At 41.4% G+C, this 24,853-nt stretch overlaps 3 protein-coding genes and 1 long non-coding RNA gene across 4 annotated transcripts; 2 read left to right on the top strand and 2 right to left on the bottom strand.

Moving 5' to 3' along the window:
- The first annotated feature begins 86 nt into the window (after window positions 1–86).
- Window positions 87–5,380, top strand: slc26a6l1 (solute carrier family 26 member 6, like 1). The gene is made up of 19 exons (XM_003973235.2): window positions 87–317; window positions 428–567; window positions 658–768; window positions 845–1,017; window positions 1,099–1,263; window positions 1,714–1,866; window positions 2,164–2,246; window positions 2,371–2,518; window positions 2,603–2,716; window positions 2,834–2,911; window positions 3,061–3,156; window positions 3,227–3,333; window positions 3,426–3,495; window positions 3,573–3,665; window positions 3,808–3,918; window positions 4,005–4,430; window positions 4,555–4,609; window positions 4,686–4,831; window positions 5,002–5,380. The coding sequence occupies exons 1-19, from the start codon at window positions 178–180 to the stop codon at window positions 5,026–5,028; spliced, it is 2,436 nt and encodes an 811-aa protein (XP_003973284.2). The 5' UTR covers window positions 87–177; the 3' UTR covers window positions 5,029–5,380.
- Window positions 5,128–9,437, bottom strand: p4htmb (prolyl 4-hydroxylase, transmembrane b). The gene is made up of 9 exons (XM_003973299.3): window positions 8,691–9,437; window positions 8,524–8,605; window positions 8,010–8,200; window positions 7,837–7,933; window positions 7,577–7,739; window positions 7,309–7,494; window positions 7,002–7,092; window positions 6,721–6,844; window positions 5,128–5,920 (listed from the first exon to the last, which is right to left on the bottom strand). The coding sequence occupies exons 1-9, from the start codon at window positions 9,003–9,005 to the stop codon at window positions 5,703–5,705; spliced, it is 1,467 nt and encodes a 488-aa protein (XP_003973348.2). The 5' UTR covers window positions 9,006–9,437; the 3' UTR covers window positions 5,128–5,702.
- Window positions 9,438–10,013: 576 nt separating this feature from the next.
- On the bottom strand, window positions 10,014–20,403 carry LOC100462941 (myosin heavy chain, fast skeletal muscle). Its single transcript, XM_011613877.2, has 41 exons — window positions 20,385–20,403; window positions 20,150–20,198; window positions 19,695–19,910; window positions 19,474–19,617; window positions 19,246–19,402; window positions 19,133–19,160; window positions 18,912–19,023; window positions 18,691–18,783; window positions 18,550–18,613; window positions 18,363–18,461; window positions 18,154–18,257; window positions 17,834–17,972; window positions 17,582–17,700; window positions 17,313–17,462; window positions 17,046–17,216; window positions 16,653–16,959; window positions 16,424–16,491; window positions 16,241–16,328; window positions 16,033–16,150; window positions 15,841–15,964; window positions 15,630–15,766; window positions 15,257–15,512; window positions 14,935–15,177; window positions 14,685–14,861; window positions 14,457–14,602; window positions 14,239–14,329; window positions 13,714–14,103; window positions 13,448–13,574; window positions 13,233–13,351; window positions 12,930–13,126; window positions 12,671–12,854; window positions 12,417–12,582; window positions 11,992–12,116; window positions 11,606–11,914; window positions 11,323–11,526; window positions 11,129–11,254; window positions 10,880–11,050; window positions 10,698–10,802; window positions 10,465–10,560; window positions 10,244–10,381; window positions 10,014–10,144 (listed from the first exon to the last, which is right to left on the bottom strand). Exons 3-41 carry the CDS (start codon window positions 19,896–19,898, stop codon window positions 10,124–10,126), a joined length of 5,817 nt encoding a protein of 1,938 aa, XP_011612179.2. The 5' UTR covers window positions 19,899–19,910; window positions 20,150–20,198; window positions 20,385–20,403; the 3' UTR covers window positions 10,014–10,123.
- A 1,174-nt stretch (window positions 20,404–21,577) lies between these two features.
- Window positions 21,578–23,596, top strand: LOC115246803 (uncharacterized). The gene is made up of 3 exons (XR_003885869.1): window positions 21,578–21,710; window positions 22,777–22,835; window positions 23,095–23,596. It is a non-coding gene; the product is annotated as an uncharacterized lncRNA (long non-coding RNA).
- Window positions 23,597–24,853: the final 1,257 nt, after the last annotated feature.

The raw sequence follows: 24,853 nt of genomic DNA, 5'->3' as shown, positions 1-24,853 counted from the left end.
CAGCATCATGGAAATCTCATGAAGATGCTCAGCCTTCCACATCAGTAGTTAACCATTATTTTGTGTGAGATATATACTTGCAGATACAGCTCTTTTTTTGACAGAGCGGTTGTCAGACAGTCACTTAGAAACTGAGAAAGACATAGAATTCTATCAGATTGTTACAGATTTTGCCCAATGGAAATCAGACAGAGATCTTTAAAATATATGGTCGAGCGGGAGGTGCTTGATGAGCAAAAACTGGAAGAGGTTTCGCAGAGGAAAACCTATTCGGACACTCATCGCCCTATAAGAGAACGGATTAAAGGCTCCATTAAGTAAGATCAACTTCTTGTGTCACTCTTCAAAGTCTTGTTGTATCTTCATGTCATGTTTTAAAACAGGCTGCTCTCCTATTGCATTTGTCTGTGCACCCACTTCCTTACAGGTGTACAGTGCCAAGACTGAAGAAAACTGTGGTCAGCTTCTTTCCTATACTATACTGGCTGCCCAAGTACTCAATCTGGGATTATGGAATGCCTGACCTCATTTCTGGGATCAGTGTTGGCATCATGCACCTGCCACAAGGTAAAGAATGGAGAAAAAAAACACTAGCAATGGCATCTCCTGCGTTGTCACACCATATATCTGTAAACAGAGAACATTGTAAATCCACAGGTATGGCGTATGCATTATTGGCTTCCTTACCTCCAGTAATTGGGCTCTATACATCACTCTATCCAGCGCTGATCTATATCTTTTTTGGAACGTCCCGTCATATATCCATTGGTAAGAGGAGAGCCAGATGATTCCAGGGCCGTTCCAGCCCCAGCCCAGCTATTATCTTATCATCTACTGTGTTCAGGTACATTTACAGTGCTCAGTATCATGGTGGGGAGTGTGACTGAGAGACTCGCACCAGACGAGAATTTCTTCAAAACAAATGGAACGAATGTCACTGAGGTGGACACAGATGCCCGAGACTCATACAGGATACAGGTGGCTGCTGCCACTACTGTTCTGGGAGGACTCATTCAGGTCCGGCGACACGCATAGCACCTTAAGTACGGTAGAAATACTTCCCAGGATTAAATATTTATCCTCTCATGGTTTGTTTAGGTGGTGCTGGGTTTGGTCAAGTTTGGATTCGTGGGCACATACTTGTCTGAACCCTTGGTGAGGGCTTACACCACCGCTGCCGCAGCTCATGCTGTGGTGGCACAGCTGAAGTACATGTTTGGAGTTTCACCCACACGCTTCAGTGGTCCTTTGGCTTTGATTTATGTGAGTACAATTAAAATAATCTTCTACTTTTTTTATATTCTGACTGCAAGAAAATGCACAAACATGCAGAAAGAGTGTACTTTCAAGGAGGTCACACTAATATTTTAAATTATACTATAGCCTGGAAATAATATGACATTTGTTTGCACTCCTCTTTCTATTCTTCCCTCTTGCCCAATCTTCTCCTCCTCCCTTACCTGACTGGCCATTAACAGGACAGTCCCCCCCATACGAGCCTGAAGCTTTTCCCTGTGTTGCTTGTTCAGGTTATTAGGCTCTCGGTTTCTGGCAACACCTGGAGACACTCGCGACTGTATTGCAAGCTGTACATGAAGATGAATTGAATTAAATTAAATTAAATTAAATGGATAGCTTTGAAATAGATTAAAGTCACATAACCCTCAAATATGAAGTGGGGAAAAAAGGTTGTTTCCTTTTCTTCAATTTCAGACTCTGATGGACGTTTGCTCCCAGCTTCCGCACACTCATCTGCCCACACTGGTGGTCAGTGTTGTGTCCATGGTGCTTCTTATTGCCATGAAGGAGCTCAACTCTTTTCTCAACCCAAAACTGCCTGTACCCATCCCAGGGGAGCTCATCACAGTCAGTTCACATTACAAAACACATTGCGAAACATTCGTTGAGGTCACGTAACCTTTGTTTGCTGCTGCTGATGGCGTGGTTGGGGGGGGGGACAGAAAAACAGGGTGGAACCAGCTGAGTCAGCGGTACAGCAACATTCCTGCAGATCACAGCAAACTTGAGATTTATGACTAATGATTAGGTTCACATTAAGTATATGATTTACGAGATTTTTAATGAATGGCGGTTTGACTTTCAAGTTGCGAAATCTGTATGTGTATGTGTGTGTGTGTGTGTGTGTGTCTCTGCGTACTCCAGATTACGGTAGCCACTTTGATATCATCGTACACCGGCCTGAATAGCAGCTACCAGATCTCAGTTGTTGGAGATATTCCCAGTGGGTATGTATTTGAATTTTTAAACACTGCTCACATGCAAATAAAAAAACCCAAAACTGTGTTGGGTGAAGCTATCCCTAACGTGTTTGGTATTAACTGACGTAGCTTGTCCTCCCGTCTGCTTCAGTCTTAGCTCTCCCCAGGTCCCAAATGTCAGTCTCTTTGGAGAAGTTATCAGTGACGCATTTGCCCTGGCTATTGTTGGATATGCCATATCCATTTCACTGGGAAAAACATTTGCCCTGAAACATGGATATAAGGTGGACAGTAACCAGGTGAACCTGAGGTCATATCAGTCTTTTCCCCAAACTTTTATCTGTTCTCTGGTAAATGTGCCGTTTGTCTTGTCGCTGCTGCAGGAGCTGGTGGCGCTGGGTCTCAGTAACACAGTGGGGGGCTTTTTCCAGTGCTACTCCGTCTGCCCATCGATGTCTCGAAGTCTCATCCAAGAGACCACTGGAGGAAAGACACAAGTGAGTGAAGAACCAAGGTGGACATTACAGAAATAACATCACACCTCAAATGATAGTGAATCCATTACATTACATGGCATTCCTTTTTATTTAAATTATTGTGCCATGTAATTTCAGATGGCAGGAGTGGCCTCTGCTCTAATTGTGTTAGTGACTATTCTGAAACTTGGACCCCTGTTCCAGGATTTGCCAAAGGTTTGTTGTTATTTTAATGTTTCTGTTTACTACAAAGTGACTACAGTAAAAACTAATAGTACACCTCATAATTGAGATGGTGTAATGCTTTTTTTTGTCTTATCCGCATCCCACAGAATCAATGAAGCCTTTTACAATGTGTGTTTCAGGCTGTACTTTCATCGATTGTCTTTGTGAATCTGAAGGGGATGTTTAAGCAGCACTCGGACGTGGTCCCACTTTGGAGAAGCAGTAAAATTGACCTGGTGAGAGGTCGAAATAGTGAGGGTTGAATCTGGATCAGTGTCATTATTCTTGACGCTCTGTGTTCCCCAGGTGGTGTGGATCTTCACGTGGGTCTCAACCCTGCTCCTTAACATGGACCTGGGTCTGGCAGCCTCGATCATTTTCGCTCTGCTTACCGTCATCTTCAGAACTCAAATGTGAGATAGCCGTTTCAGAACATTGCATTGTTTGTGTGAACTCATGGTGAATGAAGGCTGCCTGTCCATGCTACATTTTAAAACTCTATTAGGCCAACGTACTCTGTTTTGGGAAACATACCAGGTACTGAACTGTACCTAGACATCGAGACTCACCGAGAGGTAAAGGAGATCTAAAGTAAACTATAAATCTGTTTGTATCCAACTCTAAAAGAAAGATTATTTCCATTACTCCACAGGCAAGAGAAATTCCAGGAATTACTATATTTCGCTCTTCTTCTACTGTGTATTTTGCCAATGCTGAACTCTACCTTGAAGCTCTAAAGGAAAAGGTCTGTCGTTCTCTAAATGGATTTTACTGCTGTAACTCTTCCAAATTCAAAATAAAAGCCCCTTTACCCCTTTTAAAGGGTGAATTATTTCATTATTTATTAACAATCAATCTGTCATTATCTGCTCTCATTTTTCTGCCAGAGTGGGCTTGATATTAGCAAAATGATTATCTACAAGAGAAGGCAGGAGGCCAAACAGAAACGCAGAGAAAAGAGAGCTGAGAGACGAGCGAAAAGGCAGGCAAAGAGAGAGGTATTGTGCTGAAGACGTCTCAGAGAGACATTGCCAGGCCTTTTCTAAGAAAACCTTTGTCTTTCTTAAACTCTGTTTCTTTTTAGGAAAGACGAGTGCAGAGGGCAGCAAAGACACAGTCTGGGCTGATGGTCTTCTCTGTGGAGGAAGAGGTCAGCCACGGCGGGCAGTGGGACGGCACCTGCAGCGACAAGGAGGAGCAGAGCTGGACCAAAAGAGAAAACGGGACAGTGTTTGTCATCCCGACCACTCCTCGAACACCAGAGGGCCAATCTAGGTGGGAATACTTGAAAGGAGGGGACCAGGACTGCACCAGCTTGGGGTGGATGTCTGAACTGCAGGACGGGGACACCACCACTCTGGGCTCCAGTACTGAGGACACACTGAGTCACGACCTGGAGCGAGTCTCTCTCGGGTCACTGGGGAAATGGACCTGGGACATTCACTCCATCATAATTGACCTCTCAACAGCGAACTTCATTGACACTGTTGCTATAAAGACTATGAAAAATGTGAGCTCTCAAAGGCCAAATAAGTTTATAAAAAGTGAAAATCTCAGCAAATCTTTGCCCTTGAACTATCCACCACCAGGCGAGGGAATAAATGATTAATGAAAAATATTATTTATGTTGACAGATTTTTAAGGACTTCAGAGAGATTGATGTGGACGTCTACATAGCTGGTTGTCAAGGTGAGTCCACTGTCTCCCTCAAATGCAGCTGTAGCAAATTAAAAAGCATACATATACTAAAAATTTCTCCTTTAAGCCCCTGTTGTGGATCAGCTAGAGTTTGGCAACTTCTTCTCTGAGTCAGTAACAAAGAAACATCTTTTTGCAACTGTTCACGATGCTGTCATCTACTGTCTGAACCACCGTGGAGCCACGTCCCTCCCCAGATACGAGCCTTCAGCGGTGAGTACAGCTAGTCCAGCGTCTTTGTGAAATGGACACATATTAAGTTATCCAGTGAATGTGAGGACCCTTTAAACTTTTTTTTGTGAAGATGAACTAGTTCAGCTCGTTAACTACTGCTTATGAACTACTATATGGACTAATATTTACTTATGTCGGATTCATTTCAGGAGTCGTGCGCCAGCACACAATTCTGAAGATGCACCACTGTGATTGTTGTGTTCAGTGCCTGAAATTAAATATTACAAATAGATGTGCAGATGTCTGCAAAGAAGGAAGGCCAAGACTGGGAAGACATGGGGCTTATGTGCATTTTATTCAATGTGCAAGAGCAACACACTGCATTTTTAAGGAAAATCTCAGTACCGACCAGGCAGAAAAGAACGATTATTTCAAACGTATGGAATAATGCATCACATTGTGCATGTGTGAAGCATTTTTGGTCATGGCAGCCATGAGGTATTGTTCATTATGTTCACGTGGACATTATGTTCCTCAGCCATTTCAAATTCCAAGTAAAAATCTTTGTTGGTGGCAACAGCAAAACGTGTGAAGTCAGTGCATGCAAATTTTTTTTTGTCTCAACTCCTTGAACGGGTTCATAGTGCAACATTCCTAAAAGTGGGAATTACAGCAACGTAAAAACAGGAACAATATCAATTACTATTTAACAAACACATCTCTCTACAATTGCATAAGCCCACTGTGACCTCATTCCCTGAAATAACCTTGTCTCTACACACTGGCCACAGGGGATGTTACCATAGAAATTGTGCAGAGGAGCGAGGAAGACTTTGTATCATTTTGGTTTTAAGACCCTGATCTGGAATTAGTCATGCGTGACAAGACATGAATGAAGGGAGCGACACAGCTACAAGTCTTGATGTATGTCTGAACCCTCTACGTCAGGGTCCAACATCAGACCTTCATCCTCCTCATCCTCTGGATTTTGTGAAACCAGCTGCTGATAACGGACCTGACGCTGATAATCTGGATCAATGTTGATCCATTTATTCGCAATCCATTTGGTACCACGGGTAACCACACAGCCCCCGTGCAGAGCGTATTCATCCTGCTCTCCAACCCAACCTATTAAAAGAAAGATCAAGCCGTAAAAGGTCAAATGTATCGAACATATTGGTGGGCACAGTTTTAAGACCTCTTGATACTTCCATAGAACTTTGCATAATATGTTTATTCATAAATCTGTTCACAATATTGCTTTATTTTGTACTCCCTTACGATCAACTGAACATTTTACTCTGAGCTCTCTACATTTCATGTTTTACCCCCAAATTGTCCCAAAACCAGTAAATGATGTGAAATTGTTTTGAATATTAAGATTAAGTAAGTCAGATGTCATTTTGTATTTATCGTATTCAGCTATGATGGCAGGACATTTAAGCACTGTAGTTTGGTAACATTGTGATAATTAAAGGATGTGCTTAAAGTTTTCCTTAAAGTAACATGTCAGTAAGCCTAAGCCACTAAATCACAAATTTTCCTATGTGAGGAAATATATTTTACATCCTTTATCACAACATTTGCTAACTTCTCTTTTAGGATATTAGCATGTGCTGTCTGAAATCATTCCACCCACTAAAGAGAACACCATTTTGTGGATCTGTCCAGATGTTAATTGTGGATCGCTGTACCCTATTTCATACACTCAATGTATCCCATAATGCACTGTGAAGAGGTGAACCACCAATTTTCCTTTAATGAGCAATATATCCTATCATCCCAGGGCAGTCACATGTGAAAAGTTAGACATGATGTTATTAATTTACAATCGTCTGAAAGGGTTTTTTATACTTTGGCAGTGAGCACTATTTCTTCCACTCAACTCCGTATAGTGAATGAGGGGCTGATCAGGTATTTGTGGTTACCTCTTCCATCTGAAAGGTAGTTGTACCAAAACACTGCTGTTCCTTTGGTAGGCTTCACTCTCAGGTTACTTTTATTGCAATTCCTCCTCGTGTCCAAAAGGTCGACATCATTGTGTATGAGGGACTTGAATGAAAAAAAAAAATGAAACAAGCAATCTCAGCGACAGTTTGTCGAACGTTGTGACGATCTGACGACCACCAAACAAGTGCGTTTACACAGACATTAAAAACGTGCACATGATGTACACACCACCTTTGCACACCTACACACATTTACGCACCACTTCATCATAGGTCCTGTTGTCTGCCACAGGGAATGCGGTCTCCCCACCCCCCTCAACAGAGTTCAGGTAGAAGAGAACTGTGATGTACCTGGGTGTGCAACACAGGTTTAAATTGACAAGCACACGTCTCGTGCAAAGAAACACCAAAACAAGCGCTTGCAAACCAGTGAATGGCACACTAACATGTAGAGACACGTGGACCAACATGCGAGCCTTTACAAGGAGTGCCAACAGACAGTTTGGTAACACACCGGATGCACGGATGATGTTGCTTTACTGGTCTTCGGGAGTGCTGGGATCTCACCTGCATGATGTCTCAAATGGAGTGGAAGCGTTGGCCGCGAGGCGCGTGTGCGTGCAGGCGGTTTCAGGGTACACCGGGCCGCTGTCCTGGTGGGCGTGGTAGTGCCCCCCCTCTTCATAACGGACCACCTGCAGAGGCTCACTGAGGTCCACTAATGTGGGGGGGAGACGAGTGAGACGAGTCACTCTGAAAAACCAGGGGGAAGATCAATATCTGGACGACTTGTCCCAACTTTTTGAGCTTCAGTGGCCATCTGAACGTGGCCCACCTCTCCTTGATGTCCTGCAGCACTTGGTGTGCTCCTTTCCCCTGATACAGCCACGTGTGTCGGCTGTTCCTCACCAGCTGGCTCCTCTTTACTCCACGTTGCATTAGAAAACGCTGGAATGCGTCACTGCTCAGAAGCCTGAACTCCTCTAGACTCAACAACCCTGCAGAGAGTGCAAGAACATGCATTTTATTCTGATACAATTTGGTGGAGATGATTTAAAAAAGGATGTGCATGGTCAAAAAATACATTTTCTTTACCATTATTATCTTTATCAGCTTTGAGGCCATCGTAGACCTCTCTTAGATTCTCCGGGGTGAGCCAGATGCCATCCCTGACTCGAGAGTGAGTCAGTATCTGTTGGGGGAGGCGGCATTAAAACTGAGATTAAGATAACTACTCAGAACTGCACCGTCCTCAAAATGACATACACCTCATGGAGCTGCAGCTGTCCGTCCTGGTTGATATCCAGAAGGTTGAAGATCTCATCTGGGCTCAGGTTGAGCTCCTTGGCCAGCTCTTCCTGGCCATCTTGAACCATAAGCTGGCTCTCCATCAGACCTTTCAGCTGAGCAAGCTGGATCACAACCCGACACTCATGCTCTGACAAGAACTCGGGAATCTCTGCATAACAGGACAAGGTCATTTATAATGCAGTGTGTTTCTGCTGTATCCACTTTAAATGTTCTTGTTGTAGTTGTGTAAAATGATTGCAGACCTTGCTTTAAACAAAGCTGTTGGCAAATTTGTTTTTAATCTAATAGAAGCTATACATGATTATTTTTCCCCAATTAAAATACATAGATTTTTATAGTAAGGTTGTTGAAGCTTAATTGGGCAGATTCATAAATATCACCATTACCTACATTCAAATGTATTCAAGGCACAGAAAAACTAATCAAGACTATGACTGTGGTGATGCAGATGGATAGATGGTTTGTTTATACCAAAGAGCAGAGGTTTCAGACTCAGAGTGCGCATTTCATGCACTCTTCCAGGCACCAGGGACACCTTGTGGACATGTCCAACCTACAGTACAACGATGGGCCAGAGAAATGAGGTGCGAGAATTGAAACCATGAGCATGAATAATCCCATCACGTTAAATTACTCACTCTAATTCCCTCGATTCTTGTGAGAGACACGTCAGGCTTTGGTGACTCGGATCCGGACGCGGGGCGCTGGTGGCCACTGCCGGCAGCGTCACGACCCCGGCTGCTGGCTTCATCCTGTCCGCTGTTGTAGTGCACGTACAATAGCAGCGCGATAACATTAATAATGTAAATGTGAAAAAACACCATCACGACCACAAAGTAGGAGCGGGAGCACACGCTGCTCTTGTTGCAGGGGAGACGGTCGCAGGGCGGCCGGACCGACGGCAAGGTCGGTGCCGCGTCCTCCGCTCCTGGACTTCCCTGCTTGCCTGGCATTTCTCCCGAGATTTAACGGAGCATCGCCGAATTTGGAGAAAGAGAAAAAACGATCAATCCGAATACACTAACAGAAGTGGACCGCTACACTCGAATTGCAACCAGCGGCAGTGCCGCTGCATGCCGAAAAACCACGGATGGGACATTTTAAAGATAAAGATAGCGGTGACACCATCGGTGTCCTCACCACAGACAGCAGAACTGCACCCTCGGACAGCCTTGTTTACACTGCAGCGGTCCCAGTCGGCATCGCTACAGAGGCGCACTGCGCATCTCCATCCGCGCCGAAACTCATCCCTTACCACGGGGGTCGCCCCGGCAGGAACATTTTCTTTAAAGTCACACTAAAATCATGCCAGAACAATTCATTCTAATCTGCTTTATAAACCTCGCAGAGATTTATCAGCATGTTTTCCTGCCATCCAATGCTGACCCCTGGTGATCAGAGGTAATAAGACAAACGAGAGGGTAAAACAAACAAAACATGGCAAAAAAGTCTATATAAATAAAATAGGCTACAGAAAAAATTAATCTACAATGTTCGAATTTCGGTTTTTTTTCCCCAGATTAGCTGCAAATTGGTTACAATTCACATTTTTAAAAGATATTTTTTATACATTTCAAAACATATTAAAGCACGGTCTAGGGACCTGTTACGGTGTCCTCTTATGTGGCGTTAAAAGGTCACTGACTTTAGGTGTTTGGCCTCCTGTGGACACCGAGTGAAAATGTTGTCCAACAGTACATTTTAGTTGCTTTTGTAGTGGTGTTTCTCACCGACAGTGCCTGCGCATTGTTGGATCGCAATATTCTCGAGTGCCGATTCGCGTAATCTTTGAATAAGGAATCCGGGGAGAAAAATGCCAATTTCAAAATGTATGTAATGTATTGTTGTTATTATGATTGTTGTTATTATTGTTGCTGTTGTCGTCGTTGTTGTTTGGTTGAATGCTCATATTGAAATCATAAATGCAAATGATAAGAACAATCATTGAAAAGACAAGAAGATGCAAATGCATTTTTTTTTATTGATTTGTTACATCAAGACACAATAAAGACGTAACAAGGTAATCATATTGTATGACTTCCAGTTACTTCTTGTTATCTTGAATTTGTCTTTACTCTTCTGATTCTGTAGTCTGAAATGGCAGGATTATGGCAGGTCAAACATTTGACCCAATACCCCCAAAAAAGCAAAAAAAAAATCACTGATCTAGTATCAGATTTATTTAATTTACCTTGACCTTGACAATTTCGCGACTCTTTACCCTCAGCTTGTTGACCTGAGACTCGGCGATGTCGGCTCTCTCCTGGGCCTCCTCCAGCTCATGCTGCACCTTCCTGTACCTGGTCAGGTGACTGTTAGCCTGCTCCTCCTGTTGACAGAGCATAGTCAAGATAAAAGATATGGACCAAGTGACATGCTTAGAAAGTTCTTTTGAGAAACAGCTATGCTCACAGCATCCTCAGCCTGGCGCTTGTAGGATTTCATCTTCAGCTGCAGCTTGTCCACAAGATCCTGAAGCCTGACAAGATTTTTCTTGTCTTCTTCAGTCTGACAGAAATCGGGAACAATATATCATTAATATCTTTGTTATTAAAGTACACTATCAGTACACAAGCGCTGTTTTTGTGACTGTAGTTTTATGACCACTAATGGTTTAAGTTTTTGCAGTACAAATGGAACTATACCTGATAGGTCAGCTCCTTAACTCTTCTCTCATATTTTCGCACCCCTTTGATGGCATCAGCACCACGTTTTTGCTCAGCCTCAACTTCACCCTCTAATTCACGAACCTTTTGTAAAGACAATGGAGTAATTTAAGATATGAAATAATGCCAAAAATGTGTAAATTTTAGCATGTGACACATACCCTAGCCTCCAGTTTCTGGAGCTGCTTCTTGCCTCCCTTCATGGCCAGATTCTCAGCTTCATCCAAACGGTGCTGCAGGTCCTTCACTGTCACTTCCAGGTTTTTCTTCATCCTCTCCAGGTGAGCACTAGTGTCCTGCTCCTTCTTCAGCTCCTCAGCCATCATGGCAGCCTATAAGTACAGTAATTTTGTAAATTAAAAAGTTCTGTTTTGTCACATAGCGGTCCCATATTCAACAAGATGGCTCACATCAGTGATGGCCTTCTTGGCCTTTTCTTCAGCATTTCTGGCTTCCTGGATTGAGTCTTCAACTTCACCTTGGATCTGGATTAAGTCAGCCTCCAACTTCTTCTTGGTGTTGATAAGGCTGGTGTTCTAAAAACATCATAGGCTGGGTTATATACTGGTATTCTGGTTGTATAACCACTTCAATCCTTATTCACCTGAGAGTGCAGCAGCCCCACACGCTCGCTGGCATCAACCAGCTCCTGTTCAGCCACTTTGCGGCTTCTCTCCGTTTGCTCCAGAGCTGCTCTCAGCTCCTCGATCTCAGCCAGCATCAGGTTGTTCCTGCGCTCCACCATGGCTACCTGCTCCTTCATTTCTTCTTGACCTCTGATAGCTTCATCGAGATGCAGTTGCGCATCCTAAATAGACAGTTAAAATTAAATATATATTTTAGTCTGATTAAAATAGATTGTGTTTCTTTAATGAGGCGCTCTTCACCTTGAGCTGTCCCTGGACGTTCCTCAGCTGTTTCTGGGCTTCAGCTGCCTGACGGTTTGCATGGCTCAGCTGAATCTCCATCTCATTGAGGTCTCCCTCCATCTTCTTCTTGATCCTCAGGGCATCGTTCCTGCTTCTGATCTCAGCATCCAAGGTGCTCTGCATGGACTCAATCACTCTCTGACTGTTCCTCTTGATCTGCTCAATCTCCTCGTCCTTCTCAGCGATTTTCCTGTCAATTTCACTCTTGACTTGGGTGAGTTCCAGCTGTATGCGCAGAATCTTGGATTCCTCATGCTCCAGGGTGGCCTTACAGCAAAACATATAACGTGTTACTCCAGAGTCGTTAAAGGAGGCATTCATGTCACTATTTCGTCACACAATACCTCTGCCTCTTCAAGAGAAGTCTGAAGTTCACACTTCTCTGACTCTGCAGTCTTTTTTCCTTTCTCCAGCTCGTGAATGGTTTTCCCAGTCTCTCCAATTTGCTCGGTTAAATCAGAAATCTCCTCTGTAAAAAAGTTGGTTTTGAGTTAAGTTTGATTTGTTAAAAAGGCATGACAATAATTTCAGTAGTATGCCAGGTTAATCAAATGGCCACTAAATTTCTGAAAAGAATGACTTTAACTTATCCATAAATTTTGATTCATTACTGCCTTGAGGTGTTCTGACAGATACGCTTTTTTGTTGTTAGAACAATTCTGAACATTTATATAGATTTCTTTAAATTTATGGTCTTCACTGGTGCTTCATTTATTTATCAGAGAACTTACATATCCTGACTTGTTAAAGGCATCAAAATATTACATACGTTGCAGATTCTTGTTCTCTCTCTTCAGGGTCTCCAGGTGGTCCAGAGCTTCTTCATAGGAGTTTTTCATCTTGAACATTTCAGTGCTGAGAGAACGAGCTTCTTTTTGAGCTCCCTCCAGCTCGGCCTGGCTTTCTTCATACTTCTGCTTCCACTCAGCAAGAACCTGAGCAGATAAAAGAAATCCACTGAGATTTAGTTATTCACATTTCTTTTGTATTCATTTAGGCAGAAAAGCACAAAAATACTCTAACCTTGTCAAAGTTCCTTTGCTTCTTGTCAAGGCTAGCTGCCAGAGCATTAGCTCTGTCCACGTCGATCATCAGGTCTTCCACTTCACCCTGCAGTCTCTGCTTTGTCTTTTCCAGGGAGGCACATTTTGCATTCACAGCCTCAATAGATTCTTCTGCATCCTGAAGACGCTGAGCAAGCTTTTTCCTGTTAACGCACAGTTTTTTCTTTTAATTAAAAGTTAGTGCTTAGAAACAGCAGGATTTTAGAGGTCCTCTTTACTTGGCCTCCTCCAGCTCCTCAGTGCGCTGAATGGCATCGGTCTCATATTTGGTTCTCCACTGAGCCACCTCGCTGTTGGCTTTGGACATTGAACGCTGCAGCTCAGCCTTGGCCTCCTGCTCCTCCTCGTACTGCTCTCTGAGGAGTTCGCAGTCGTGGCGGGAAGACTGAACAGCATGAGCCAGGGCATTCTTGGCCTTAAAAATTGAGACCATTTTTCATTAGCATCTCGATAATCTGATTTTGGATATTATTAATATGTAACTACACATATAAATGTAAGTTCTGGTGTATTTTTCATACTTTAACTTCCTCCTCAATATGCCTCTTTAACTCTTCAATCTGCTGGATAAAAGCCTGCTTGCTCCGTGTCAGCTGAGAGACAAGGGTTTCCTTCTCCTCCAACTGGCGGCTAATTTCACCTAAGGAAGGTTTTAAAAAAAAGAAAAAAAATGCAAAAATCATAGGATTTAAAGTGAGAAACTAAATTTTTTTCAAAGTTAATTATTCATTCATACCATTTTCTGTTTGCAGTCTTGCCCTTTGCAGCCCAATGTCATTCAGCTGTCGCACATTTTCATCGCTTTTAGTTTTCATTTCACTCATTTGATCCTCAAGAGTGCGGCACAGTTTTTCCAGGTGGGTCTGAAATGAGAGTTGTTTTGGTGCAATGTTCCCGTATCTTAATGGAGTGGAGTGACCCATTTAAAAACATTTTCAGTATAACTTTCATTGAAATTTCTTGCTGAAAAATGATTGCCCCTTGAAGATTTCTAAATCTTACTTTTGATTTGGCAATAGCCTCCATGTTGCTTGACAGGTCGTCAATCTCCATCTTGTATTCACTTTTCTCCTTCTCCAGCTTCTGTTTGACTCTCTGGAGATTATCAATCTGATCTCCCAGCTCTGCCGTGGTGTCAGCTTGCTTCTTGCGTAGAGCTGCAGCAGTGGCTTCGTGCTGCAGGGTGGACTCCTCAAGATCACGTCGCAGCTTCTGGAACTCGGCCTCGCGCTTCTTGTTCATCTCAATCTGAACAGACGTGGCTCCACCAGCTTCTTCAAGCCTCTCGCTGATCTCCTCAAGCTCCCTGGAGAGATCAGACCTCTGCTTCTCAACCTTGGCCCGAGCAGCACGCTCAGCCTCAATTTCTTCCTCTAGCTCCTCAATACGAGCCTAATATTAAATACGAAAACATGTTATGTGTGTATATATAAAAATGTTTCAGCATTGATGTCGCTTCTTTGTGATACAGTTGGAACATACACAGTATAGACAATGTCAGCAACTATAAAAGAAACCAAAACAAACCTGAAGTTCCTTGATCTTTTTCTGAAACTGAATACTAAGTGCTTGCTCATCTTCAATCCTACTGAGAAACTGACTTATTTCAAAGTCCTTCCTGTTGGGAGACAAATATTGGAAAGAAAACCCCCAATTTTTAGTTGTTTTTTTCAAATGCAATCATTTCATTGTAGGATTTTGCAAGCGTTGAAAAAGAATGTGTCAAATGTAAGTCTCACACTCACTTCTTGATCTTCTCATCAGACTGCTGCTTATCATTCTCCAGATCCATTATGGATTCCTGGGCCAGTTTCAGATCTCCTTCAAGCTTTCTTTTAGCTCTTTCAAGATCCATACGGAGCTTCTTTTCTTGCTCCAAAGAACCTTCAAGCTGTAATCACACGGAAGAGGCATGATTATTTTGGACTTATTTTTAAACAAGACTAAAGTCACTGCTTGTTTTTTCTACGTACGTCATCCACTTGCTGCTCCAGCTTGGTCTTGGCCTTAGTCAGAGTGTTGACTTTGTCTTCCTCAGCCTGCAGATCATCCAGGGTCTGCTGATGGGCCTCTTGGAGGGCTTTTTTCTCTTTGCTCAACTTTGCAATGGCTTCATCTTGAGACGCCATTTCCTCAACCAAGTTTTTAACCTGTTTTGATAATTATTTTATGTTATGGAAGAGTCCTGCTCTATAACACGGTGAAGATTTAAATGGTAAAAACCTTGTTCTCAGTGGCGTGCTTCTCTTTTTCCACTTTGGCGAGGGTGAGCTCCAAGTCATCGATGTCTTTCTTCAACTCAGAACACTCGTCCTCCAGCTTCCTCTTCTTTGCTGTGAGTTCAGCATTTATTTCCTCCTCATCCTCTAGCCTCTCAGCGGTCTCTTTGGCTTTGGCCTCCAGCTGGATTTTTGCTTTGATGAGCCCCTCGCACCTTTCCTCTGCATCACTGAGGGTCTCGCTTTCCTAACAGAAACATAAAACTTGAAAAATATCTAATTTTTAAATTTCTAAAATTCTATTTCCCATATCAATTTTAACTTACAGACTGAATTTGAAGCTGTAGATCGTTCTTCTCCTGCAGCAGAGAGACCATCTTCTCCTCCAGTTCCTTCTTCTTTGCCAGGGCCTTGGCCAGCTCTTCCTTGGTCTTTTCAAAGTCCTCTTTCATTTGTGCCATCTCTTTCTCAGCTTCAGCACTCTTCAGCAGAGGCTTGATCTTGAAGTACAGCTTCATCCATGGCCAGGTCTTCACATTCATGAAGGACCGGATGTTGTACTGGATTGAATAAATTGCCTCTCTGGTGAAAACATGTCAAAGATGCATCATGTTTGGCATAAATATACCAAAATAAATGTGGGAAATTAAGGTGATCTATTGCATTTCTTTTGCCCTCAGATGCTTGAATGAACAATACCTGCGTGCCATCATCTTGACAAACTCCTTTCTCATGACATAACCCCTGCAGAGTGCCTGAGTCATTGTAATGAGGATTGCGAGTTTTTCATCTCTCATCTCCTCCAGCTGACCCAGAAGACCCGCTTTGAAGAAAACCTGAGTGTACGAAGTCAAGATTTGTTATATTTGCAATTTCATAGTAATCATCAACATCATCATAAAAAAAATACCTTGGTGTGTCCAAATTTGTACTGAGTATGGTCAATATCAATGGAGCCCAAGAGTTTCTCAGAGGCTTTTTTGTTGTCAATAAATTGCCCCTCAGGGATGACGCTGGCATTCAACACTTTGTATCTAATTGAGGGAAATATTTTGTGATTATTTATTGTCAAGACTTTAAAATACTTTATATCAATAAATACCTCTGCTTGAAATCACCGTAGAGGATTCTGCTGGGGAAACCTTTCCTGCAGATCCTAATCCCCTCCAGTACACCATTGCACCTCAGCTGGTGGATGACCAGGAAGTTCTCCATCAGACCTTAAAGAGTGTGTATAAAAGTTATTCTCGTTTACATACTGCAGTTTCATTAACACCAAATATATAAATTTATTCTGCTCTTAGAATTACCAGGGGTCTTTGACTCATTTGGAATTAAACAGCGCACAAAATGTGGGTGTGTGCTCCTCAAGTTAGTCATCAGCTTGCCCAGATTCTCCTGAAACATAGAAAACGTTCAATTGTTCTTAAGCATTAAGGGATTCAGCTAATTGTAGTTACGTCGTGATGCAGTGATGCGTTTGTGATGCTTACTCTGAAGAGAGCAGACACTGTCTGGAAGGAGCCACCCTTTTTCTTGCCTTTTTTGGCTCCACCACCCTCTATCAAATGAAGATTGTATTTGATATATATTAGCCACAAATCATATTAGTAATGCTACAAAATGTATTTTATTCAGATTTTGTCATAATCGCCAAGTTGACCCATTTAAAATAATACAAAAACCTAAACAGATTTTGTCTCATTCTGATATAACCCTTACCTTCTGCTCCTGGATGAGCTGCATAGAGGTATGCCAACAGCTTCACTGAAGACTTCTGGTAGAGCTGAACCACAGAGTCGTTCAGGGGGTCCTTGTTTTTGTCCAGCCAGCCAGTAACATTATAATCCACAGTGCCAGCATAGTGCACCAGGGAGAAGTGAGCCTCGGCTTTGCCTTTGGCAGGTTTGGGTTTCTGGAAGGGTGCACTTTTACCAAGATGCTGGTCATAAAGTTTGTTCTTGAAGGTCATGTCTGTGGCCTTGGGGAACATGCACTCCTCTTCAAGGATGGAGAAGATACCCATTGGCTGTAGAATGAATTGTAATTAGTCATTTAGATCAAACTCCTCCAAACATCAGAAGATTTACTTTGGTTCAGGTGCATGTGCCTCACCTTCTCAATCAGCTCAATGCAGGCAGCCAAGTCCATACCAAAGTCAATGAACTCCCACTCAATTCCCTCTTTCTTGTACTCCTCTTGCTCCAGCACAAACATGTGGTGGTTGAAAAACTGTTGCAGTTTCTCATTGGTGAAGTTGATGCACAGCTGCTCCAAGCTGTTGTACTAAATACATTTAAAAAGGACACAAAGTCAACAAAAGATTCTGGTAAACACATGAAGAACACGTGAAAGCTCGTAGGATCAGAAAAGTATACCTACATCAAAAATTTCAAAGCCAGCAATATCAAGGACACCAATGAAAAAGCTTCTTGACTGCTTTGTGTCCAGCATCTCATTAATTCTGACGACCATCCACAAGAACATTTTCTCATAGACGGACTTGCCGAGAGCCATGACGGAATTGTTGACCTGATTTTACGAACGAGAAGAAAAACTATAAAGAATGATGTTACATGAATGAATACAGGGATGAATTTACACCAGTTAACAAGATTTAAGTGGGGAGTGAAGGTGTTTGCACAGCATACCTGAGGGACTGTCTGACCTTTGGTCACAAACTCATTCCCAACCTTTACTCTGGGGTAGCACAGAGCCTTCAGCAAATCAGCAGAGTTCAGACCCATGAGGTAGGCGATTTTATCAGCCACTAGAAGAACCACAGAAATAGTCACATTGGACACATATTCTAAGATCACTTCAAATTAAACACTGAAATAAGTTTCTTTTAAAAAAGTAAAGCTGGACTTCTGTATTCCAGCTCACAGGTGTGGGTCTCTCACCCTCGGTGCCGTCTGGCTCAGCCTGCTCTTCACGCTGCTTCTGCTTGAACTTCATGTTACCATGATGCATCACAGCTCCAGTCAGCTTGTACATGCTTGCTTTCTCTTCTGCAGTGAAGCCCAGAATGTCAATGGCGGTCTGAAATAAGACAATAGACCATCGTTAACTTGTGTCATTACGTGAGGACTGTCTTTTAAAATAAAACTACAAAAACAAGCAAAGTTAATGTCCAAGATTGTGAAAAATATTCAGAACTGACTGATTCATTCGCATAATACAAAGTGGTGACAATGAAAAGCCAAAGGAAAGTTGTTCTTACATCAGTAGCAATGAATTCTTCAATGTCATCGATACTCTTGACAGTGATTTCTCCGTGACTGATCATAGGAAAATCATATGGGTTTGTGGTGATCAGCAGAGCCTCTGGAAGAGTACAAATGATACAGTAAATACAGCAGAATGCAGTGTGTTTCATAAACCAATAACCATCTGTATAGACCATGTCAAAGATGTTAAATGATCTCCTACCGATCAGCTCAGGTTTGTGGCCTGTTGCAAGCTGATAGAAGATGTGGTAGCTCCTCTCAGCAGACAGCTGGAAGGTCACACGAGACTTTTCCAGCAGATCTATAGGAATTTGTGCAGTGATTAATATTTGGGTCACTTACTATCAAAGAAAGTAACTAATCCTATCGCGATAGTTTCCCAAACTTACATGTTTCAATATCAGCTGAAGCCAGCTTTCCAGTTGTCCCAAAGTGGATTCTAATAAATTTACCCTGAAAAGCAGCAGATTAAACTGATGTCAGCAAACGATTGTTCACATAAAACAGCAACTTAAAGATAAAACACTTACAAATCGTGAAGAGTTGTCATTCCTCACAGTCTTGGCATTACCATAAGCTTCCAACAGTGGGTTTGCTGCAATGATTTGATCTTCCAGTGACCCCTACAGGTAACAGTAGTTAGATGTAGGGGTGCAAGTGTAGTGGTCACCAGCATCACCATGAACTCAATGAATGGGAAGTGAAGAAACAACTGAATGGGCGCATATATATTTTCATTTATGTGGTTTACCTGCATTTTGCTACTGGATTGTTGTTCTTTCTTCCCTCCAGCCACTGCAATTGTTGCAAAGTACTGGATGACACGTTTGGTGTTGACAGTCTTTCCAGCACCGGATTCTCCACTAGGTGAAACGATGACATCATTACGGTTCTTAATTTATGACTCGTTTGACCCCCATAAAGCACATAAATCAAGATAAATATATGTCATTAAATAAAATTGACACTTACGTAATCAGGATAGACTGGTTTTCTCTATCTGAAAGATGTCAGAATATTATACAGTGAGATTGTAACATATTTACAGGGCTGTATTCACACATCTTTTGCAATCTTACTGATACCTTGAAGCATGAACTGATAGGCGTTGTCAGAGATGGAGAAGATGTGAGGCGGCGCTTCAATCCTCTTTTTGCCTCTGTATCCCCCTACAACCACTGAATCGTACACTGGGAGCCACTTGTAGGGGTTCACAGTGACGCAGAACAACCCAGAGTATGTCTGTGGAGGCAGACAGGACTGTTAGAAACATGTCAGATCAGCTGATGCTGAGTAGATCCGCTCAGACTCACATAGATCATCCATGCTGCATAACGCTCTTTGAGGTTATACAGCACGGTGGGCTCACTGAGGTGGGTCATCATGGCCATGTCCTCAATCTTGTCAAACTTCGGTGGGTTCATGGGGAAGATTTCATCGTCTTTCACAGTGATCGTCTGTCAGAGGGACGAAACATCATCATTATCAGCTCTGCAGTCATTTTCTTGATATTAATCATTGCATAGTCGCTCACCTTCTTACACAGAGTCTCTACTGTGGCTTTGCCACCTTCTTTCTTGATGAGTTTCCCTTTGAGGTACATCTCCTTGGGTTCAGTCACAAAATATGCTGTTTTAGCATCAAAGGGGGTGTTCTGGGCTTCAATCCTCTCTTTCTCTGGCTTCCGGAGGTAAATGGCCGCCGGGCCAAAGCACTCCATTTCTGGGTCCCTACTCATGATGGCTCTTTACTGCACAAGCACAAACAGTGAACACACATTAAATATTCAAAAGAAAAAATATATACAAATAGATGTATATAGTTAAATCCCTTAGTTTTTATTGCACTTTTAATTAGTGTATTACAGCAGCTTATTTTTTGCACAGTATTGTGAAACTAGACATGAAAGTGTGTAGTTATGAGAGTTTATACAGGTCAAAATCCAAATATACACTAACACACTCCAGCATAAATTTAATGTCTAACTACCTTGGCTGACACCAGTAGTGCAGGGCTGTTCTGGAAGATTTGCAGACTTCTGAAAAAGATATAGTCTGTTGCTTCATGTTGTCATCCCATTAAATTGATTTGAAAACCGTGCAGCTATAAAACATGATATCTCTAAAATCACATTGGTCTTTTATGTGTACTTCGTATTTAATATTCATGCTACTTAACCTAGTACAAAATACTTATTAAATATTTGAAGCAGCAAGAAACTTACCTTTGCAGGGTGCCTCTACTTAGTGATGGTTGCTCTGCCTTCTTATACTGAGTGATGGGAGCCAATCACATGAGGAGTTCTGTATTTGGTCATCATGTTGGGTTGTGCTGCGCTTGTGCAGCCATAGTTATTAATTGTAGCTGTGACATTGTAGACATAGTTTATGAAGCATCTTTCATGCAATATCATTTCCAAAATTTCTTCATTTTCTTTCTTTCTTTCTTTCTTTCTTCCTTTCTTTCTTTCTTTCTTTTTCTTTCTTTCTTTCTTTCTTTCTTTCTTTCTTTCTTTCTTTCTTTCTTTCTTTCTTTCTTTCTTTCTTAGATCTGTACAGTGTTATATGGTTATAAATACTAAATACTAATATATCATGGGTTGGTTGCTGGTACTATTGTGTGTGCAAATAAGGTGCTGATTTTGTTTTGCTGGTGGTCAAGTCTTTAGTTACAGGCAGTCCAAAGGTGTGACTAATGCATCTCTTTTATGCTCTTTGGCAGTACAGTTCCCCTTTGCAATGCTTTTGAGATCCTTGTAAAAAGTCAGTGGTATACTGTTTCAGAATCCGTACAAGTTAGAAATTCTTCAAAAAGAAGAAGACGTAAAAGATATACCAATGAGCTTTAAAGAAAAGGAGGGATTTCCAGGGGATTATTTCTCTCAGCACTGTCAACAGGTGTTGTTTGGAGTGTTGTACAAGAGAAACTGATACGCTAAGGGGGCTATGCATTCTCTAAATGTGCAGCTGAGTGCTGGCTAACAGCTCTTCTTCCATTATGTTTCAAAAATTACAGGACCCACGCTCTTGTTTTAGTCTAACTTTAGTCTAAGTTTTCAACTTAGACTAAATTCAGTCATTTTGGGGCATCGCATTGATTTTCTGGGTGATGGTTGAATAAATACCCCACCAGAATATAGTTCACAGTAAGATAAACCAGTGCTAATACATAAAAAATTGGCTGCAGACCCATTAGCTACTGTTTCTACTGGAAGGTGTGGAAGAAATTCTGAAGTGATTACCAGCAAGATATAATGAGCCTCTGTCTTAAGTGTCACATGATACTCTGAAATCTTCTCTCTAATTAGGGCAAAACTCAAATATAGCAACAGGCTTCTGTTGATCCTCAAATTTATGCTCTAGAGGCTTATTGTTTTTTTTAAGGTCTTTTATCTGTCTGTCCTCTGTCTGTCTGTCTGGCAGGTTCTCTAACTCATTTGTCATGAAGAAACAACTGGGAGCGGGGTAACAATCTAAGTGGAGTGTTGAAGAACATTGCAGTTTACAAGCTGACTACAAAGAGCATGGATGTGCATTGTTCTCTTTGTGTTGTAAGTACTATTTTTCATTTATTCTGATTAACACCAGTAATATTTGAACAGTAATTAAGTTGTATTCTTGTTATCTGCACATGTACTTACTGCAGTGTCCGTGTCATTATTTTTTTGTTGTATTGTAGATGGAGTTTTATACCAACATTGTTTAATTTGGGTGTATAATGTAGTATTTCAACTATGTAATTTAATTGCAATTATCCTTCTGATTGAATTTAGAGAGGTTAACTGTCACATTTTTACCTTTCAGCACCTGCAATTCATCGGAAACATATGTCATTCACACTAATTCTGCAGCCAGAAATAATCATTTTCATCATCAGGAATATGTGTTATACCAATAGATGCTGTCATTATTTTATCTAAAATCAATCAAAGTATCAAAGTAAAACTTATACAGTAGTACTGATTTACTTTCATTCCGTGTATGATAATACAAAGTTGAGTTCTACATCTAAAGGTTAAAATTAGTTCTCAGTGCTGGAGGTTTGCCCCTTGCTCCTTGTTGCACTTGTGTAGACCTTCAGGGATTAGTGTAATAACTGTGGTAAGGGGGTGGTAAGGGGGTGGGGGGGTGGTAAGGGGGTGGTGGTGGTGGTAGTGGGGGGGGGGTGTCTAGTCAGGGACATCTTATGTATCTTCTTATGTGATACTTTGGAAACCCCTGACCTGATGTAGAAGTTTAAATGTAAGGTTTTGACATGAATTTCAAGTATTACTACAGTCAGAAAGTGTAATAATGTATATAAAAGAGGAGATATATTAAGTCTTGGAGGTGTGTGTTTCTGCTCTTGGTGTCGATCTGTGGGTTCTCATAAACACCCAAGGGAGCCTCAAGTTGCCAAGGTGCAAATATGCTGCTTGTGTTACCAGCTATTCTGTCATCATTAGAGCTGGTCTCTGAGCATTACACCATGTCATCAACCCACATATAGAATCAATGAATGCATAAAATATTTTATCTTGTTTGTTAACTGGTGCCGTTTTAAAAAGTAATTAGTCAGTGGAAATGAAATGTCCCTTATTATTCAGTATCACAGTGGTGTTTGTCTATGTTTTACAGAGCTGGTTGGGAGGCGGAGGCGCAGCATGGGTGATTTCTCTCAGGCCATTTCACATATGGTATGATGGTCTTACAGATATAGATTTTCTTTATTGACCTAAAACTGTGCAGTATTATGATTCTATGTGTTTAAACATGCTATATGTATAGAGGGCTTTCCAAGAATCCCATAGGCTATTTGCAATCGGACGATATATTCGCATTTTTATGTAATTTGTAGTGATCCATCGATCCGGTCAATGTCACTGACGTTTTAAAAGTTTTTGCAGATGCTGCTGTTGCATAGATCACTGATGGCTTGTGTTTTATCCTTCTCAGGTACTTTGAATTATGACTGCAGCGGCATGCCTGTTTGCTCGGTAATGATCCGAGATTTAAAAAACTTTAGTGCCCATCACATCATAGAGAGAGACTCAACACAAACTAAACAGAGACATAAAAGACACATTTAAACCAATGACAAGTGATCGTTTTTGCTTTATCAAAATAAGCAAAAAAGGCCATGTCTCTCTGGGTTAAAGGTTTTTTTGTCTTTATGACATTCACGTTTTGAGCTCTCACTATGTGATGACAATTGATTTTTTGAATCTTGAATATGAACAAACAGGTTTTGGAAAAAATTGCAGCATACTTGTCCTAGAAATTAATTAATTAAAGTAATGAAATAACATTAAGTTAAGATGTGGCACCCATTATTTCTGTCTCAAATCGTTGTGGTTTGCTCTGATTGAATTTTGAATTATATCTGGCCAGCCTTGAAGGGGCTCTAGAGGGCATTGATGTTTAACCTTTTTAGCTCACTCAGTTTGGGGCAAGGAAATGTCTAAAAAAACGTTTAACAATATTTTTTTTTTTTGATACTTAGATAAATACTACCTGAGTGTATCCAGTAAATAAACAAGTTATTTAAATAGACATACTGTATTGCTCCCTCACATGATCCATGACCGGCCCCAAAAATCCAGATAGTGTAAAGCCTAAGGCTTCTTTTACAGTCACTAGAATGTAGATTTACTGTGTTTACTGAATTAATCAATATAGTTTGAAGGTATTGTCTGTAGCAGACCAAATAGGTTGGAATCCTACAATGGACTAATAATAGAAGTCTTAGGGGATGTTTCAAAATTGTGAAGATTATGGTGCATGACCTTTGACAATGGCTTTACAGGCATGAAAAAAACTTTTGTTAAAAAAATTAAAAATTCATAAGAAACCCAGAGCGATGATTCAAATCATTGTAAAGATCCTCTAGAGGGCAATGTTTTGCTACATTTAAAAGTACAACGTTTGGTGACTACCGGTACTTAGAATCTAAATCTAGAATCGAGATCTAAGTCTTAGATCTTTTTTTTTTTATATCTGAAAGCATGACTATATACCGTACCAATGCAATGATAATTATCGTAAAATTTAATAGTTTATTTTAATTTCAAAGTCTCTAATATTTTGAGTTAGAAGTACTCCTTTGGTTATGTAATATGGTGTAAGTTTTTTCTTGCCTTGGCTTTTACATATAGGAAACTACAATATGTTTTTCAACAACTGAAGTTATAATTAAGTGTGTTTTGAAGCTCCTTTCTTTTCAAGAAGACATCAGCAAGATAGATTTTGAAAGTATCTAACCAAAAATATCCAAGCCCCTCCTTTAGGCCTTCCTCCAAATCCTCTCCTTAGAACCCCATGAATCTCCAGTGTCTGATGCACTGACAGATCTGTCGCTCCAGGTGGGCCGCTGTGAGAAGAGTGTGAACAGCTAGTTTCTCCAGTCCTTCTTGGCTGCTGTAGCAACACTTGCTGTTGGGCTCAGGGTTGGTCAACAGAACACACTTTATAAATAGTGAATTGTGATCTGGCCAGTCTATATGAAGAAGACCATGCAAATCTGTATATCAGTAGTTCCGGTTAACATCATTGTCTGAACCTTACCTACCTCCACAAGGACTCAAAAATAGGCAGATGAAGTGTGGGTGGACCCAAGGTAAACCAGTAGGCTACTGGTGTTAATCCCTCCATAAGCAGCAGCTCCCTGCAGCTGTTTGTCTGTTACCAGGGTTGCTCATTAATCCGTCTGTCCCTC

Source organism: Takifugu rubripes, chromosome 19 (assembly GCF_901000725.2).
Source record: "Takifugu rubripes chromosome 19, fTakRub1.2, whole genome shotgun sequence".
In the NCBI taxonomy this organism is placed as follows: domain Eukaryota; kingdom Metazoa; phylum Chordata; class Actinopteri; order Tetraodontiformes; family Tetraodontidae; genus Takifugu; species Takifugu rubripes.
The sequence above is the reverse complement of the archived record's forward strand: the minus strand, read 5'-3'. Positions and strand labels throughout refer to the sequence as shown.

Bases quoted from the DNA above. Each gene is read 5' to 3' on its own strand.
- LOC100462941 (XM_011613877.2), bottom strand. From the start codon at position 19,898: ATGAGTAGGGACCCAGAAATGGAGTGCTTTGGCCCGGCGGCCATTTAC. The intron at 11,915-11,991 runs GTATTGTGTGAC...TTTTGCTGTAAG, and splicing joins CTTCTCTTGAAGAGGCAGAG to GCCACCCTGGAGCATGAGGA. The intron at 10,382-10,464 runs GTGAGCATAGCT...CTCTGTCAACAG, and splicing joins AGCGCCAGGCTGAGGATGCT to GAGGAGCAGGCTAACAGTCA.
- p4htmb (XM_003973299.3), bottom strand. From the start codon at position 9,005: ATGCCAGGCAAGCAGGGAAGTCCAGGAGCGGAGGACGCGGCACCGACC. The intron at 8,606-8,690 runs GTGAGTAATTTA...GTTGTACTGTAG, and splicing joins CAAGAATCGAGGGAATTAGA to GTTGGACATGTCCACAAGGT. The intron at 6,845-7,001 runs GTGCGTAAATGT...TTTTCATTCAAG, and splicing joins ACAGGACCTATGATGAAGTG to TCCCTCATACACAATGATGT.
- slc26a6l1 (XM_003973235.2), top strand. From the start codon at position 178: ATGGAAATCAGACAGAGATCTTTAAAATATATGGTCGAGCGGGAGGTG. The intron at 3,919-4,004 runs GTATTGTGCTGA...GTTTCTTTTTAG, and splicing joins AAAGGCAGGCAAAGAGAGAG to GAAAGACGAGTGCAGAGGGC. The intron at 4,832-5,001 runs GTGAGTACAGCT...GATTCATTTCAG, and splicing joins CCAGATACGAGCCTTCAGCG to GAGTCGTGCGCCAGCACACA.